Source organism: Rhodofomes roseus, assembly GCF_022264815.1.
Source record: "Rhodofomes roseus strain CIRM-BRFM 1785 chromosome Unknown C8Q71scaffold_4, whole genome shotgun sequence".
Lineage (NCBI taxonomy): Eukaryota > Fungi > Basidiomycota > Agaricomycetes > Polyporales > Fomitopsidaceae > Rhodofomes > Rhodofomes roseus.
Window position 1 is genome coordinate 1,742,881 of NW_025952960.1, and position 18,045 is coordinate 1,760,925.

Sequence of the window (18,045 nt, forward strand, 5' to 3'; positions counted from 1 at the left end):
AAGGCGGTCTTGGTTCTGTCATGCTGTAGAGTAAGTACACCAAATACAGCGTTAGACGCAGCAATCTTCTGGGTGAGTCGTGACAGCCTCGAAGGAGATGAGACTTGGGCTATGCTGGCAGTGCACTTGGACGTAGGGAATGAATGTGACTTGTCGTGGTCAATCACGGGCGTCACACGGAGTCACACGGCGTCACACACGCGTGCCACCGACGCGCCTGGCGGCAAACCCCGAGAACCCGGTTTGCCAGCTGTTGATCTGGATTCTGCGTAGATTCTGCGGCCTGCCAGTGCGGCCATGGCCAGTGCCCGTGGTCCTGGTATTTCTTGAACGCCTTCTCCATTCCACTCAAAAAATCAACGTCGACATATGCCTTGGCCGAGTTGACCTCGAGATAGACGATCTTTCACACCGTGATTTCAAACTGTGAGTTCAAATGATAGCCTTTGATAGGTATCGAGTACGATCAGACGCCATGACGCCAGCACTCTAGGTAGCCGCACTCCGTGTAGGTCGGTGGCCCAGAATAAACGTCCGAAAGCGCGAACAGATGACTACACTTGATCCGTCAAGTTGATTCCGCCGAAATCATCAACGTATCATTCCATGGTCCTCAACATCATTTGACGCCGTCGAGGCGGTAGCAAGCTTTCCGAATGGCGTACAACCACGCTGTCAGAATGCGCCGCGATGTGCTCCAAGTCGCATGTATGTAGCCATTCAAAACCGTGTGAGCAGCCAATCACATAGTACGTAGAACGTCCGTTCTTCCAGCCAACTTCCAGCTGTGATGGAGGATTGATACAGCGGTCGGTCTGCTCTCGCGGCTTCCCATGATTATATAGTGTAGACCCAATCGGCCGCGCTGTCGCTAGGTCTTGAGCCTTTTGGTCCCTATTGCAGGTGCCTGTCCGACATTCCTCAGCGAAGATACAATGAACACCGACTTAGCAGAGGTTAAAGAGCCCATTGCGATCGTACGTACCACACAGGTCCTTTCAACTCATTGTCTCACGCACAGTAGGTCGGCATCGCAGCGGAACTGCCCAGCGGGGCATGCGCCGACACGAATCTCGACTACAGACAATTCAACAAGTTCCTCCTAGACGGCGCAGAGTCGTACGTCCGCTTCCCCAGGGACAGGCTCAACATCGACTCGTACGTCTCATCCATCCGGCACCGCCGCCCGTTGCTGAATCACATTCCATAGGTGGCAGGGCGAAGGCCTTGGCCGCATCGCCACAGCCCACGGGTCTTTCCTGAAGGACGTCGACCTGTTCGACCACGTTGAGTTCGGCATATCGACGAAGGACGCGCGCGCGATGTCGCTGAGCACGCGCAAGCTCATCGAGCTCTCGTTCCTCGCGCTCCTCGACTCAGGGATCGACTACCAGGGGCGCAACGTGGGCTGCTACGCCTCCGCGACGAACCACGATATCCTAAGCATAGCCGAGCCGGTGAGTGGCGGGCAGCGGCGCGGGCCGACGCGCGATTGATTTGGGGGTATGTAGGATGTGTACGAGGCGCAGGGGTCCTTCGGCGGGATACCGTGCATGGTGGCAAACAAGGTGTCGTACCATCTCGACCTGCGCGGGCCGAGCATCCCGGTCGACACCGCGTGCAGCTCCAGCCTGACGGCGACCCACCTCGCAGTGCAAGCGCTGCGCGCGGGCGAGTGCGAGTCTGCCGTCGTCGCAGCGTGCCAGCTGAATCTCCGGTACGCCGTCGTGCTAGGACCCATCATATGGTTGCTGACACACCCGTGCAGGCTCGCGGACTTTGTTCAGTACAGCCAAGGCTCTGTGCTGGCGCGGGACGGGAAGTGCAAACCGTTCGATGCGAGCGCGGACGGGTAAGCGACGGTGTCCGCAGTCTACCATCCTAATGTGTTCATGAATCAATCGCTCAGATTCTCGCGGGGCGAGGGCGCGGTGGCGATTGTGCTCAAACCGCTCAGCGCAGCGTTGAGAGATGGGGATCACATTTACGCGAACGTATGCAGCTGTTCCACCTCCTGTCCGTCATTCACTGATAGGCCTCACCACAGATTCTTGGTACCGGATTGAGCTCCTCGGGCTCCTTGGCTCCAGTGTATGCGCCGGTGGCGAGTGCCCAGCTAGAAGCGATGAGGCGCGCCTACATTGGTACTGGCCGCGATCCTCGAGAGGCCGACTACGTCGAGCTCCATGCGACTGGTAGGCACCATGATCTGCGTGAAACACGTGAGCTACCACTGATGCTTGAGCAGGAACCGCGGTGGGCGACCCGATAGAGTGCAACTGGGTGGGCGAACACTTTGCGCGAGACGCGGAGCTCCTCGTCGGTAGCGTCAAAGGCAACATCGGGTGAGAACCGCTCGATGGTCGATCATGGATGGCGAGGATGCTGACGCGCCCGGCACACAGTCATCTGGAGATCACCGCCTTTCTCGCGTCGCTGTGCAAGGTATGCGGTCTCTTCGAAACCGGGGTGTTGCCCCCGAACGTGAACCTCGCGGCGCGGAACCCGGCGATTCGGTGGGACGCATACAAACTGCATGTCCCCCTCGAGCCGATGGTGTTGCGCGCGCGCGATGACCCACGAAAGCTCCTGGTGTCCATGTGCAGCTCCGGGATCGGCGGGGCGAACGGGCATGCTGTCCTCGAGAGCGCGCCTCCCATGCCAGCTGCCAGTGCCTGCCGTTCGGCTCTACTGGATGCTCCTAGGCTTCTCATGGCTGGGGGCCTCTCGCCCTCTTCGGCGGCAGGCGTAACGAGCTCTCTGCTAGACTTGGCGAGAGAAAACCCCGACCGGTTGCCTGCGATCGCGAACATATACGGCCGCCGCGTGCGACAGATGAAGTGGCGCAGCTTCGCAGTGGTCAATCCCGGGCAAGCCCTGTCTGCGGTCGACTTCCCTGCGCCTACGCTAGCTCAAGACGTGCCGACAGTCTTTGTGTTCTCGGGCCAAGGACCCCAGCATTTTCTCATCACTGATGGCCTTCGTTACTGACCTATCGCAGTGGGGCGACAGCTCTTCGCGTCTTATGGCGTCTTCCGCAGGACGATCGAAGAACTCGATGGGTACCACCTCGAACTAACGGGCACGTCCCTCATACGGGACGTCGGGCTGTTTGGTGACTTCCCGCCATTGAAGACCCTCATGGCCGTGTGGCCGATCTCGGTCATCCTGCCTTCGCTTACCATGCTCCAGATCGCCCTTTACGATCTACTCTCGAGCTTTGGACTCCGGCCGAATGTCGTCATGGGCCATTCCGCGGGCGAGACAGCTCTCCTATACGCATCTGGAGCTGCGTCGAAGCGTATGGCTATGGCGGTGGCCGTCGTACGAGGCAGGACGATGACGCTGGTTGAGAACGCAGGGGGAGGGATGGCCGCACTCTCATGCGCGCCATACCAGGCCGATGAAATCATCCAAAGTGCGAAGGAATCATCTGAAGACGGCATCTTGGAGATTGCCTGTTACAATGGCCCACAGGCGGTCGCGATCGCAGGTCATCATACCCTGGTAGCCCGAGCGGTGGAGATCGCGACGGCCCGCGGGATCCTTGCCCGTACAATACAAACAAACGTCGCGGTTCACTCGCCCATGATGGATCTATGCGAGGAGTCGTATCGCCCCGAGATGGTTGAGGCGTTCGCTCGCTATGGACCGTGTCGCGCGCCCTCCATTACGACCTACTCTACCGCGACAGGTGCTCTGCTGGAAGAATTCTCACCGGACTACTTCTGGCACAATAGTCGAGGACCGGTCCGGTTTGCACAGACAGTGCGGTCCGTGCTGCGGGCTCATTCTACCGCTCGTTTCATCGAGATTAGCCCTCATGCGGTGCTATCGCTGTACCTGCAAGAACTGGGTGTTCCTCCTACCTCGATATTGTGTCCGATGCGGCGGGCGAAGGCATACGCAGCGCATCAGGAGCAAGCTGTACTCTTGAATGCGATGGGGCAGTTGGTAACTTCAGGATGCAACGCCATCGATTTCCGGGCGTTCAACGACTCCCCATTCGCCATGCGGGACTGCGACATACCCCTACCTTCGTACCCTCTCGCGCGCAAGCCTATCCCGTTCTTGCCTCGACATTCGAAATTGTTGCAACAACAACTAGGCCCCCTTGTGCGACCGCTGTCTGGAGACAACCTCAGGGTCAATCATGCTACACATCCTGAGCTTGCCCAGCACGTCATCAATCAGGAACCTATTATGCCCGCTTCGGGATTCCTCGAGATGGTTTGTCCCATTCACTGACTTTTGCGCTGTTTTGTACTCATGCCGTGCCGATGAGTGTAGGTGTTAGAAGCGGGAGCAAACATCGTCTGGAATGTACGCTTCCACTCGATGTTTTCGCTAGCCTCAAACACTCCAACGGCGCTCAGAATGCACATCGACGGGAAGCACTGGCGAGTGGTCTCGAGTGCTGTTGCCGGAGTCCAAGAAGATAGTGTACGTGAAACTCCTATATGTGGCACGCTAATACTCATTGTGTGTCCAAGGCTGATGAACGCAAACCTCAAGTCCATGCGGAGGGCTTCATGACGCTAGACCAATACGACGTTGGCCAATACCACAACTCTGTCCCTTCTGATGTCTTACAGTGTTGCAAGCTCCATGATGCAGATGGTCTGATGTTCAGTTATTGTTCTATACCGGTGCCTGATGATGAATGCTAGACTTGTACTCCGGCTTTCAATACTTCGCACAATACGGCCCCGTATTCAGACGTATCAGGAGATGCTACTTTGGGTCTAACTACGCGTTAGTAGAAATACAAGGACTTGACGAGCCTTCTCAGTCGTGAGTAATGTATCGTATGCTCCTGTCATTTGCCACTCAATCGCCTGCAGTAATTACGTCATCCACCCGGCTCTGCTAGATGCATGTCTACATGTTGTTGTGCATCCTCGTTTCACTTCCGTCTCCGACACCAATGTCTTTTATTTGCCATCTGCTCTTGGCTCCCTTGTTATCGAACGGCAGAACCTCTTGGCGCCGCGGCTGGAAAGTACGTTGTACGCGTATGCTGTCCTCACAGATTGGCGGCCAGGTTCGTCGATTGGTACCCTCTCACTTCTCGTATCTGACATACTGCAACACAGATGAGATCACAGCAGATGTGCATGTCATTGACGTGGGCGGAAAAGATCTCTGTACGCTCCGTGATCTCAAGGTAGCTCGTCACTACATCAACACTCCGACGCCTCCGCGTAGGCGGTTCGAGCTGATCGATCAACCACTGTCCATGATACCATTTGACTTGGGAACCGAAGTTGACGTGGGCGAGGAAGCCGTTATGAAAACGCTATGTGCTTCCCGCGTCACTGCTGGCCAGAAAGGAGGAAGTCAAATAGTGAGTCACAAATACATGCAGGGCCGCCCAACTCATCCAGGTGATATAGGTGAACAATACGCCGTGTACATCTCATTGTGGCGTCAACATATTGCTTGTTTGCGCCGCGCTCCATGCCTCTCGCTTGGGTGCTATGGGAAAGAGGGTGATCACTGTGTTGGGAGTGGACTTCAGTACGTGACGCTCTATGGGATCAACATGTCGCCGCGCTCATGTATGATTCATGCAGAGTCGGGATCGTTACATGGGGACGCCCAAGCCCTATTGCAAGCTTCGCTTGGACGGGCGATAACAGTCGTGTATCACGCCGCAGTCATGGACGAGGACATGTCTCAGTCTCATAGTATTCCTGTGTCCTGCAAGACAGTGGACTTCAGCACTCGTGCATCTCGCCCGCACCATCCTATTTTCGACATTGTCCTTTATAACTGCTCTTCGCCGTGGAGCGCTCCAGACGTAACCACTATGGTTCGCGCTTGTGCTACCTCCCTCATTCCCGGAGGCTTTCTATTCATTCAAGGCGTTCAATCAGGTTCTGGAAACGGCTCGGGTCCACACCCAGATCCTTCTGGAGCTGCCCAGGTACAGACCGAGCTGAGCCGTCTGCACTTCCAGACCCGCGCCCGACATCTGGTAGCAGGCCTGCCGACTACTCTGATAGAAGCACACAGCTCGTCTCTGTCATTTGGCCCCGACCAAGCCTGGTCGGACCGAGGGGGTCGGGCCCATGTACTCTCATACCGCATTGGGGACGAGAGAAGCATTCAAACAGCCTTGGCAAAACTTGATGTCAACGCATCTATCTGTGTCTGGATACTGGCGCGCGGAGAGCGGGACGGCGACGCTGCACGAGGATTTACTCGGTCACTCAGGAGGGAGTTATCTGCTTGGGATATCGGACTCCTCATATCTGCCCCTACCTTTGACAAACAGGAGGTGGAGCAGTTCGCTCGTTACCTGTCCTCGCACCGCAGCATGGAGCGCGAGTTGTATATTGCCGAAGATCGCCAGCTATACGTCCCCCGCATCCGTGAAGTCCCCATTGGCCCTCCCAACCCGACGATTTTCCACGTCGCCGATGTGCGCTCTGGATACGTGCAACTTGACCCAGTCTTCAATTACGATGTCGAGTCCGAACCTCGTCACCATTGCCTAGCCGGGACAATTATAGCCGCCTCTAACGAAGATGCGACGGCGCTGGTGGGTACGAGGGTGGTCACTATTACTGCGAAAACTTCCGAAGTTGGTGCACCCATGACTGTGCGCCGAGACTCCATGATCCCCATACCTGATCACTGGGAGTTGCACAGAGCGCCGTTGCTCGCACTCGGCTGTCTGGTGATCCGTTCTGTACTCGGCACGGAGAAAATTTCACCGAGATGCGCAGTGGACGATGCTCGCCGTATCATTGTCGTGGGTACAGACACGCCGCTGGGACGTGTGCTCACCTGTATCCTGCGGCAGCTATGCATCGGCACAGTCGGATTGAAGCTACAGGCGTCTCCCCTACACTTCGCATCACTCCTTCTAGGACCTAGGGACATTGTCGTTGACCTAAGCGGCCACGCGGCCTCGAGCATCGCCGCCACATTCGTAGGACGCAACGGCGTTCGGCATATTCGCATGCGCGATGTATCTCAACTGCTGTGCGAAGCGACGCGCAGCCCGCAGATCTTGACAACAATGCTACAGAACGCAATTCAACTGATACCGTCGGGCGTATCCATTGACAGCGGGACAGCGCAGCAGGTGTTGCATCATCCTCAGACACTCTTCCTCAAGTTCAGCGCTAGCGATGTGTATGTATTGATAGGAGGAATTGGGAGCTTGGGTATGCACATCGCGTTGTGGATGTACGAGGTAAGGTCATACATGCCTTGTGGACGCCTATGCTGATCTACAATCTTCTTTAGAGAGGAGCCAGACACATATTGCTTACGTCTCGCTCTGGACGTCAATCGTTGGAACGAGCTGGAGATGTCCTTGCCATCCGCATTCTGAATTACCTGGAGAGCCGCGCGGACCTGTCCTTGCGACTGGTTGCATGTGATGCCGCCTCTTTTCATCAAATGCACATGACTCTCTCGGGCGTCGCACAGCGCATCGCTGGTTGTATGCTCCTTTCAGGCGTCCTCGTCGATCGCACCTTTTTCTCTCAAGATGCATCTACATTTGAGGCGACTTTCAGACCAAAGCTTCAAGCAATCAAGACGCTGGAAAGTGTAATTCCAATCAAGAGCCTCGACTTCCTCGTCGTGTTCTCTTCTATTGCGTCATTCGGGAATACCGGACAAACGAACTATGCCAGGTAAAACGATTATTCTTGTACGCACCTAGCATACTCATGGCACTTGGACAGCGCGAATACAGCTCTCGAGGGATACGTAAGGCAATACAGGAACGCCTTCGCTTTGATTACTCCTGCCATCGTCGATTCGGCGGCCATCAGCAGTGCACTTAGGCCTCAAGAACGTGAATCGCAAATCGAGCATCTGATGCCGTGGGCGTTCTCTGCCGAAGGTACGCAATTGCACTGGAATGACACGTATGGGTGTTCATTGTTTCGCCATAGAGCTCAATAATTGCATCGAGGACGGTATACTCCTATTGGCGCGTGAGCCCGTGGGCGTGTACGTGCCGAATTTGAAATGGGATTTAGTCCGCCAACATCTGGGTCCGTCTCTTCTCTACGACTATCTAGCAGATAGCAACCCGCGCCCCGCTCCCTCAAGGACGCAGCAAATGAGCCGCGATGATCTCTTATTCATAGTGCTGCAACACGTGGACGTACCTGCCGATTTCTTCTCTCCCGACGCTCCTCTTTCACGATACGGCATGGACTCCCTATCCGCCGGTCGCCTGGCATACGCTCTGAAGAACGTTGTGACCGTCTCATCAATGCAATTACTTGGAGGGTTGAGCTTCGCCGAGCTACACTTGCGGACCACCACCTCAGGGATCGCTCAGTCCGGTACTGCGGATGATCAAGGAGAGGTGACGTTCAATTGGCTGGAGCTGAGTCAGTCCGGTCGGCCGCTGGTGAAGCTGGTGAACCGTCAAGGCGACACACCCCTTATATTGGTTCACGGGGCAAGCGGGAGCATTGTCTCGTTTATGCCCCTTCAGCAGACGTTCACGTCTTCTCTATGGGTGTTGCAGTCGACACCGGACACGCCCATGCACTCGCTTGACGCCATGGCTGCCTACTACTACAAGGCCATCAAGGATGCTCAGCCCAGCGGACCGTATCGCATTGGGGCGTACTCCGGGTCATCTATCATCCCATTCCTCATCGCGGAGAGGATTGTTAAAGACGGCGACGTGGTGGCGCAGTTCTCTCTGCTCGATCATTTCCCTCTCCTGTTCGCTTCCCCCTACCTCGAGCCAGACGACGCTACGGTCCGACAACGCACGCCCAGCCACGCATTCATGAATTCTTTGCTGCAGTCAATGCTGCACATGTATAGGGCCGAACCATCGATATCCCGTCAACAATTCACCGGATGAAACTTTCGATCCTTCAAGTGAAAGATCGATAAAATTGACACAATCTTTTTCACGATATTTCGTATGAAAGATTGTCAATAAAAGTCAGAAACAATCAATTAATCATTCAGACTCGAAGTATCAGGAACAGATCACAGAAGGATTCATTGACAAGTGTCTTTGATCTGTTTGTGATCCTCTAGGCAAATGATTGAGAACATGATATTCAAAAATTCTTGAACACTATGTGGCTCAATTGTTCTGAAAGGATTGAAAACAGATTGTCACATGGGGTGTTACAATCTTTTCTCAATCTTTCAGGCTGTCACAATCTGTTTCAAATCCTTCCAGCTGTTGATATCTTGGTGAGATTGGAAACAATTTGTATCCCAGGGGTTCAAAACAATTTGCCCAAAAGGATTGACAAGAGATTGTGACACTAGCTGTGACACTGTGCCACTTCCCTATGACAGAGCAGTGAAGGCAATTATGCCAAACCTATGATAAGCTGCCTTCTGCTGGTATGCTCAGTCATTTTTGGTCCCTCATTCATTGCCTGCCATCACATGAGTCTCATTAGATGCACTCAGTGTACAGGGTTGTACTTGTGATTGTACATTCCTAGAGATGTGCATCTCATTGTATGACTAATGAACATGTCCCAGACCTGTGCATGTCCAGATGCAATGAAAGAGGGACCAAAATTGACTGAGCATACCAGCAGAAGGCAGCTTATCATAGGTTTGGCATAATTGCCTTCACTGCTCTGTCATAGGGAAGTGGCACAGTGTCACAGCTAGTGTCACAATCTCTTGTCAATCCTTTTGGGCAAATTGTTTTGAACCCCTGGGATACAAATTGTTTCCAATCTCACCAAGATATCAACAGCTGGAAGGATTTGAAACAGATTGTGACAGCCTGAAAGATTGAGAAAAGATTGTAACACCCCATGTGACAATCTGTTTTCAATCCTTTCAGAACAATTGAGCCACATAGTGTTCAAGAATTTTTGAATATCATGTTCTCAATCATTTGCCTAGAGGATCACAAACAGATCAAAGACACTTGTCAATGAATCCTTCTGTGATCTGTTCCTGATACTTCGAGTCTGAATGATTAATTGATTGTTTCTGACTTTTATTGACAATCTTTCATACGAAATATCGTGAAAAAGATTTTGTCAATTTTATCGATCTTTCACTTGAAGGATCGAAAGTTTCATCCGGTGATTGGCCGTTGAATTTGAAGATGCTGCAAGTGGCAAATTGATGCCACCCGCAGCGGCGTTGCGATGGCGCACGTTTTCTAGTATAGTCACTGGCACATACGAGTTCATGTTCGAGCTACTACGTCAAGACGTGCCGTACACGCAGGATCTGCTCCGTCACGCTCTTGCTACTCGATTGAGCACGGTGCGAGTGCCCTTGACTCTATTCGTTGCTGATCGAGGCTTCTTACTCAGCCTTCGCTCTGCGGCGGGAAATGTACAACACTCAGACTGGAGTGAACTGGGCGTACGCGAAGTGTATCCAGATGCCAACGTGATCATGGTAGAGGGTACGCATTTCAGTATGTGTAACTCGACCACACTTGTAGACGGGCTGCAGAGATGATGGGAAAGAGGCAAGTTCACGCACTCTGTACAATATTGAATACTGGAATGCCATAGCAACTGAAATACAGACCATCACTACTACGTCCCTAACGATTGAGTATTTGTTGAGTTGTTTTTACAGCCTGCTGGTACTCGATGATCGCCTTAGGCCAGCATCATACGAAGGCTACGATCAACGGATGCCTCAGAATTCAGCGGTACGTGGTACACGAGCGCGATTATAGTGAACCGACCTCTGCCAGCAACGATGGGATCCTGGGTTTTGTGAGCATCTTTACAACAGAACGCGCACAGGCCTCGTCTGTTTGGCCCTCCGAACGGTCGCCCTAGCCTTCGTCCTTATCCCGTGCTGGAACATCTTTCACCTTATCATGGCTTCGACTCGGAGTCGCGGCCAGACGGACGAGTCGGCCAGCTCGCAGATCAATAACAGTAAGTCCTTCCTTGATTTTCGTACGCTGGTTTACTGAGGCTCACTCTGATCTGCGTTAGACCGACAACCTGAAGCGCAGGACGGCTGATCAGTATCTGTTGCGCCTTCTCACCGGCGCTGTGTTGACCTGTTACCTTCGCCGGTTTGTTTCGGCAAAGTCAACTCAGATGATACACATACTCACTGCCGTGGTCGAGCGTATGCCGGTTTGTGTGGAAAAGCTTGATTACGTATGTTTGATGACTGAGAGTTTTATTCGTCCCTACAATCGACATTGCAAGATTCGTAAGGAAGAACATCGCAGCGTTGATGATATCAGAGGCATCCCGAAACTAGGACGCACAGACAATCATTTTCAAGAACGCCACGAACAACAGGTAGTAGTAATACATATGAGCCAATAGTGCACGCGCCATCTGTACATGCCAGTTGCTGGTGCGTGAACGACTATTCCCCAACAGGTCTTCTGATATCATTTGACCTCTGCGGCGCATGCAACGACGGCAGATGTCAGAGGTTACCAGACAATCCACGGACAAGCGCTTCGGCCCCTGCGCTCCGTGGCTTGATCACGCATTTGAACGCTTCAGGGTGGCTGCACGACAATGAATCGGGAAAGTCAGTGCTGTTTGACGGTAGAACCGGAACGAAGGCGATGATGGAGTACAATGTGCACCATACAAGTTGCCAGAGCACGCACCTGATCGCACCATCCAAGAACCTTGCCGGGGGAACGACGGGTGTCCCGTCCTCTACAGGGGGCTCGACATCGAACAGTGCGAGGACCGACATGCACAAGAGCCACATAGATGCATCAGCTAGGTGGATGCCTACTCGTCGCAAGGGTCAGCATGCGCTCGAGTCCCACAATACACGTACGTACCGGGACAAGTCCTAGGAACACCCGGTGAAGATGAGCGCTGTACCGGCGAGGAAGGCTCACGTACCGGCGACCATAGCCAAAGAGATACTTGCGCGGGTCGTACTGCTTCTCCTTGCCCATGAAGCGCTCTGGTGCGAAGGTCTTAGGCTGAGGGTACGTCTTCGGATTGTTGAAGAATTTCCTATGGAAAGAGCCATGGACTCTCTGGGCTGCTTAGGGAAAGCGCACAGACACGTACCAGTTGTTGGGTATGATGATTGACCCCTTGGGGATGAAGTACCCGTCATGCACATCGTCCTCGCGTACCACATGTGGTAATCCTGCCAGCACAATTTCAGTTATACGGTCGTCAGACACGATAGGACGGACAACGACGCACTCACCTAGAGGCCCGAAAGTGTAGCATCGCATGATTTCTAAGTAGAGCGCTTCGCAGTACGGAAGGCGCTCTCGGTCCGCGAGCGTTGGGAGGCAGTCGAACCCCAGCACGGCGTCGAGCTCGGCCTGGGCACGCCTCTGCTGGTCGGTGTGGCGCGTGATGCCGAGGAAGAAGGATTCAATGCCTGCCACGGTCTATGTGTGTTGTGCTTCAGTACATACATGAATGGATGAAGAGGTAGACAAGAATACTGACAGTGTCCGCGCCGCCTAAGTACGTCGTGCTGTGTTGTTAGTGCTTAGTGTTGGGGGAGTATAGATGAATGCATACCGCTGTATATTCCCGCTGCGGTCCACTGGATGATGCGTTCTTGTTCTGCGGCCAGGCTCTGGCCTTCAAGATGGCTCTGGGTAAAAGAGGGGCGCGCAACACCAGCGGCCTTGAAAGGGGTATGCTATTCAGTGACACACCAGTCCCTGAGTCGAAGGAAACTTGCATACCATCTGTTGTTTCACGAGCTCGAACGGGGCGCGTAGCATTTTCTGGAGGTAGTCATGGTACATCCTCGCTTTGCGTTTCCACGCGGCGCCGGGAAACCATTCAGGCACATATCTCACTTTGTAGAAACCATCACTTCTTGGGCAACAACGGATGGAAAGGAGCGGAACTTACGAACGGGGATCACATCAACAAGAAACGCATTTTGCACTGTCGCCTCAGAGAATCCCTCCATAGCATCGTCAACAAGCTTCACGAGCTCCTTGCCACCGGGGTCCGATGCTCGATAGCCGTACGTCAGCTGAAGAACGAAACCACCTGCAAACCTGCATATCATGTCTGGAATCAGCAAGACGACCCGCACTCACATCTGATGTACAGATGGCGTACCGCTGGGTATGCTCCACCCATTTGCGGGGCTCGGCAAGCAAGTGCTTCAGAAAGGCATTTGTCTCCTCGTGAAGAGTGTGGCTGAACGCCTCGACCTTGGCCTTTGTGCCCATGAACTGGCTGAAGAACCGGCGGTACTCCGCCCAGCGGTCGCCGAACTGACTGAGCGCGGGGCCTTCGTCCCAGCCGATGAGTTCACCACACATGACGAGTGTCGGGCGGTCGCTGTAGAGGGCGCCCTTCCTGTCGAGCATGTCGATTGCATATCGAGCGTCGTTGAGAACGATGATGCTCTGGCCAAGGACACTGACGTGTATGATGCCGCCTGTAGCGTTATAACGATCAGTTGCACTGACATGTAACGTGTCGCATGAGTAGAGAGTGACTATATAGATTATAGCTCTCGCCGGAAGCTTCTACAGGCTGTCAAAGAACAATACATCGCGTGGGGCCATGCGCATGAGGGTCATGAAATTCATCTCGGGATGGAGCACATTGATCACCTTCAGTTTCCGGCGATGAGGGGGTCCAGTTGTGACACGGGTATTTCCGACCGACCCATATCTCCAGTTCACTGTAGGCACATACCCACCCGAATGGCACGAATGCTTCGGGGAGCGACTGGGAGAAGGTCCTGCCTCAGCGCTCGGCTTGCAATGGGAAGAACGGTGCGATGTAGGTATACGTTTGAGCGAGGAAAGATACACGTCTCTCGATTGCTTGTATGACAAGATAGAGGTACTATAAGCCTGGGGTGTACGCACCATAAGTTTCGCCCCATTTGGAGAATGTCTCCCATGGGTGGAAGCTGGGAAAGCCGAGGAGGTTACCGACCAGCGGGAGAGGTCTTGGGCCAGGAGGAAGTGGCACAGTGGGACGGCCTGAAGCAACGAGCTGGTAGGCATAGTACGCAATGAACGCAACGGCAATTGCAACGAATGCAGAAAGAAGGCCAGAACCGTCCGTTGATTGCGAGACGGAGACCATTGTCGCCAAGGCAGCCAGAATCGATGTCCAGAAAGCGACTCATCGCAGAGTCACGGATATATATGTGGCTCTCTGTCGGTCACCGTGACCGCGTTCGTTACATTATCATAGGTTACCCGCCAGCGCAAGATGAGTGCAAGCAGTATGAGTCCGTGTGATCGCATCATAGGGCCATATTACGCACGCCACATCCATGATCTCGGCCTTGGCTTCTCCTACTATTACTAAAGCATAATAGTCCTTGCCCTCCCGGTCGTTCCTCCTCCCCAGTGCTAGCTTCAGACTGTCGGTCGTTCCAACCAAGCTCAGGAAAGAAACGGACAGGGTGAAACAAAGGTGTTGTCGTTCTCGTCCGGCGTATAGCCGTGATACCCGAGTTACCCGTCATACTGGCGTTCTTGCGATCTTCGCACCCACCCAGATTCACGGTCCTCAAGAGTCTCACAGATAAGTGCCAGAAGCTGAGTTTTCTTACGCGGCGCTCAAGCGGCGCTCTCAATAATCATCGCTCTGCATTGAGCCGCGAAGTATCAATACGACCTCCGTAACTCGCCACACTCGGAGAGTCGAGCTGTGAGGCTCGTCACGGTCTTCTCCCCAAGACCACGGCATGGAGGGTTGACGCAAGTGAAATCTCGGTCCGACACAAGGAAAGAATGTCGCGTACTGTTTCAGCGGACATCCCTCAGAGTGATGTCATCGACTTCGGTGAAAATGCTTCCATCCTCCCAGAATCCCAGAACGAATCTTCGGTCGCTGCAACGTCCCGATCAACGCATAGTACAGTATCTATGTATGCCATGGCTCTCGCGATGACCGTTCGATCCAACGACCGCTGCGACGTGCGAACGTATGAATAGGTTCAGCAGTGCGGGATGGCAATCGATGATGGATTGTACACGTCATCAGAGTTCATAAGAACAGTCGGACTACGTTGGTTACGGAGACGACTTCGAACTGCGCAGTTGTTGCTAACTCGGGACTTCATACCATCCGATTCTGTGAGCAAAGCCCGAGCACGAATCAGTAGACTGATATACATGTGGCCGAAGTGCCAACGAAGACAGAAGGAGCACTCACAGATCCGGAGGCGTCCGCAGCCTCTGCATTCACGGGTTTCCTGTCCATATCGCTGAGCTCGAAGCTCTGCCTGCGACCTCCGGAGTGATCTAAACTCCTAACTTGAAGGTGGACGTGCACCCGCTCGATAGCCGTCGCACCCGAGGAATTGTCCAGCGTGCCAGCGAAGCCACTACATCGCTCTGAGCGGAACACCAACGCCGACTGGCCTACCGGTAGACGTGAAGCATCCATCGACTGGCCATCGTTCCGGACATCGCGGAGGTGATCGCGTGTGTTCAGTGTTGCCAATAGGCTATTCACATAGACTGTTAGGTTGGACTTGTTAGGTGATGAAAGGCGAGATGATATGAATGGGACGGACTATGCACTGTAATAAATTCGAGGACCATCGCCCAGATCTCGTTCGGTCGGATAATCAGCTAGAGTGAGAATAGAAAGGTAAAATCGGTCCGAGACTGAAGCAGCAACAGCACTTACCACGATTGTCTGCACAGCGACTACAATACTGTGGCAGGAGTTGAGTAAGAGCAATCCAGCAAAGTTGCATCGACTGACACCCACGTCGTCAACACGAATCTATTGATAGCATATACAATGAGCAGCTTGACGAGTCTCACAGAACTGTTGGGTTGAGAACAGGGTGAGTGAACTTGACACGGCTGGTAGCGTGGAGAATGTACCCGCTGCTGTAATTCGAATCTGTCGATGTGTCGTACAGCACCACACACAGCGTGATTGTGAAGACCGCATCTGATGCCATCCGCGAACAAAACATAGGAATCATGGTACTATCCTGTGGATGGAGTCGTCATGCGGGCGATAATAGCATAGCGCCTAGGACATACCACCGCTTCCTTGAGCAAGTACAAATCCCAGATCTGAAAACTGATATTCAGGCAAGGTCAGACTTGTAGAGCATTGATCTACGGTGTCGGACCTACAGCTTGACGGCGAGCGCTGTAAAGCGTCAGATGGTTGGTAACAACTTTGGTACGGACATCAGGAGAACACGACACACCGACTCCAAAGCCTGTATGTATCGTGGATCGTCAGCCCTCTGGTTAGTTTAGAACGCAGGGTAGCAATCTGGCTCACCAAGCTGAGCCAAGAACAAGGTGACCTGATGGTTATAACGTACACTGAGCAATGAGCTCAACAAGCCGAGGAGCGGAACGCACGGTGATTGTCGTAACAAGCATTCTCCATTTCCCTCTCAGCACTGCTCATACATAGCATCAGCGTTGCGCCACCCGGAGACAATGAAACGCACGCGCATGTATAGATTGTCCTCGCAAAGAAGCTACATGTGAGACGCCATCAGCGTGACTGTGACTGCATGGCCTTGCTTCGAAGATGGACACATACGATTGAACTAGGAAACAAGCGCATACCCCGACAGCTGTAGCTACCTGCCGAGTTCTCTGTGTCAGCGCAGCTGATAGAAAGACAACCGCTGTCGTACATACGTATACAGACCTATCAGAAAAGGAACATAGTGTCAGCGATGTGTCGAGTCGCGCAGCATACGGAAGGCCTTACCACTCTCCGTCTAGTAGCAAGTCTACATCGGTGTAACTAAAAATCTGTTAAAAGCCAGACGTTGAGGTGCGACCAAGTGGAGCGCATAACACCAGGTGCTTACAAGGTAGTGCCATACGGTATGACACACTGAGCGACTGATGAGCAACATTGAACGGTTAGCGCGAATGAGGCGAGATGTTACCAAAAGCCGCATGTATCGTGGACAAGATACTGCGCGAACGTGGGGCATCAGTAGAATTCGGGCTGGGTCGCAGGTTCAAACGTACAATAGTGCTAGGACCTGCGATGTGAGGAATTGAGACACCTTGAAGAACAGAAGAAGCGGTTATTGCACCCTCACCAGTAGCTTCAGTAACGGATGGTCTTTTTCGTATCGTAGAAAATATAAGTAAGTCTGTAGAACGTCATAGCCAAGGATCAACACAGATCACCTGTGACACGACCGAAACTGGAGACATACCTGCAAGACCGATATACCATAGAAAACGAGCATTATCTGGCAGGACGCCAGCGACCCACCTGTTATATAGTATTAGACAGTCATTACAACGTTTGACCGGAACGTATCACGCACCATATGTCTGCTGAAAGAGCGACTGTGAGACAGGCGTTGGGCGATCAAGCGCCACTGTCTGCGGATCCGACATGGGTGAGCAGGCCTAACATGCGTAAGTGGGACATGAGCTGACCAGACCGCCGGCGGAGGTCAAGATATAGTTTCCAGCCATCATACGGCATGCCGCATCATTTGGAAACGTTAGGCTGTCGGTATCACCTCCCCCGGAAGCAAGTGATGGCGGAATTATGGATCTCGTACGCGATGAGCTCAGAATTTCCTATGCCAACGGCCAGTATTTCATATAGAAGTCCTTGCGCGCGAAGTACACAAGGATTCGAAGCGCTTCGCCTGTTGAGCCTCAGGCCTCAGGCCTCAAGGCCGTGCTTTGCCGATGCCGTAACCAGTACTCTCCACGGCTCTCAGCAACAGTGCGCGTCCCGCAGTACTAATCTTCCATTGGCATTGCATCAATTCATCGCAGGGACTGCTATATGACCTTCGCGCATACAGAATGTTTGACGTACCTTGAGTTGATATCGACAGCGGCAGCCAAGTGCAACGCGACTATAAGCAGAACAACGTCTTTGAATGGACATTTGCGTCGTTGTCGTAACCCCACTTTGCGGTTCCGTTGCGGAGCGCCGTGACATTGGGCACGCCATGATCCGTGGTTTGCCGTCTTCGCTGTCTTCGCTGATGGGTGTCGGCGACGACGCCGCTCCGCTGGAAAGTGCCTCCGCGGAGCCTCGTGGGTTGCGTACAGGGACGGTGTCGAGCCGCAACGGCGTAGTGTACGCTTTCGCACTTATTCAGCCGTCCATTGAGAGAGATTCGTTTACCTTG

General features: G+C 53.4%; 3 protein-coding genes across 3 annotated transcripts; 1 reads left to right on the top strand and 2 right to left on the bottom strand.

Moving 5' to 3' along the window:
* Positions 1-839: 839 nt before the first annotated feature.
* On the top strand, positions 840-8,984 carry C8Q71DRAFT_890608 (uncharacterized protein). The gene is made up of 20 exons (XM_047928648.1): positions 840-977; positions 1,025-1,158; positions 1,211-1,457; positions 1,512-1,717; positions 1,769-1,852; positions 1,910-1,994; positions 2,048-2,195; positions 2,249-2,345; positions 2,406-2,934; positions 3,013-4,230; positions 4,291-4,443; positions 4,494-4,620; positions 4,671-4,794; positions 4,845-5,044; positions 5,097-5,347; positions 5,397-5,520; positions 5,577-7,207; positions 7,261-7,655; positions 7,707-7,867; positions 7,920-8,984. Exons 1-20 carry the CDS (start codon positions 936-938, stop codon positions 8,852-8,854), a joined length of 6,891 nt encoding a protein of 2,296 aa, XP_047782514.1. The 5' UTR covers positions 840-935; the 3' UTR covers positions 8,855-8,984.
* Positions 8,985-11,126: 2,142 nt separating this feature from the next.
* On the bottom strand, positions 11,127-14,152 carry C8Q71DRAFT_742973 (cytochrome P450). Its single transcript, XM_047922874.1, has 12 exons — positions 13,796-14,152; positions 13,032-13,356; positions 12,816-12,967; positions 12,644-12,759; positions 12,474-12,582; positions 12,399-12,412; positions 12,148-12,337; positions 12,003-12,084; positions 11,829-11,945; positions 11,765-11,775; positions 11,582-11,711; positions 11,127-11,476 (listed from the first exon to the last, which is right to left on the bottom strand). Exons 1-12 carry the CDS (start codon positions 14,016-14,018, stop codon positions 11,392-11,394), a joined length of 1,554 nt encoding a protein of 517 aa, XP_047782515.1. The 5' UTR covers positions 14,019-14,152; the 3' UTR covers positions 11,127-11,391.
* A 1,024-nt stretch (positions 14,153-15,176) lies between these two features.
* C8Q71DRAFT_436103 (uncharacterized protein) lies at positions 15,177-17,728 on the bottom strand. The gene is made up of 20 exons (XM_047918522.1): positions 17,218-17,728; positions 17,104-17,162; positions 16,984-17,037; positions 16,910-16,923; positions 16,825-16,853; positions 16,744-16,769; positions 16,641-16,684; positions 16,568-16,577; positions 16,467-16,510; positions 16,376-16,401; positions 16,280-16,320; positions 16,197-16,221; positions 16,120-16,131; positions 16,043-16,058; positions 15,947-15,986; positions 15,782-15,894; positions 15,663-15,722; positions 15,579-15,598; positions 15,463-15,520; positions 15,177-15,406 (listed from the first exon to the last, which is right to left on the bottom strand). The coding sequence occupies exons 1-20, from the start codon at positions 17,288-17,290 to the stop codon at positions 15,394-15,396; spliced, it is 777 nt and encodes a 258-aa protein (XP_047782516.1). The 5' UTR covers positions 17,291-17,728; the 3' UTR covers positions 15,177-15,393.
* Positions 17,729-18,045: the final 317 nt, after the last annotated feature.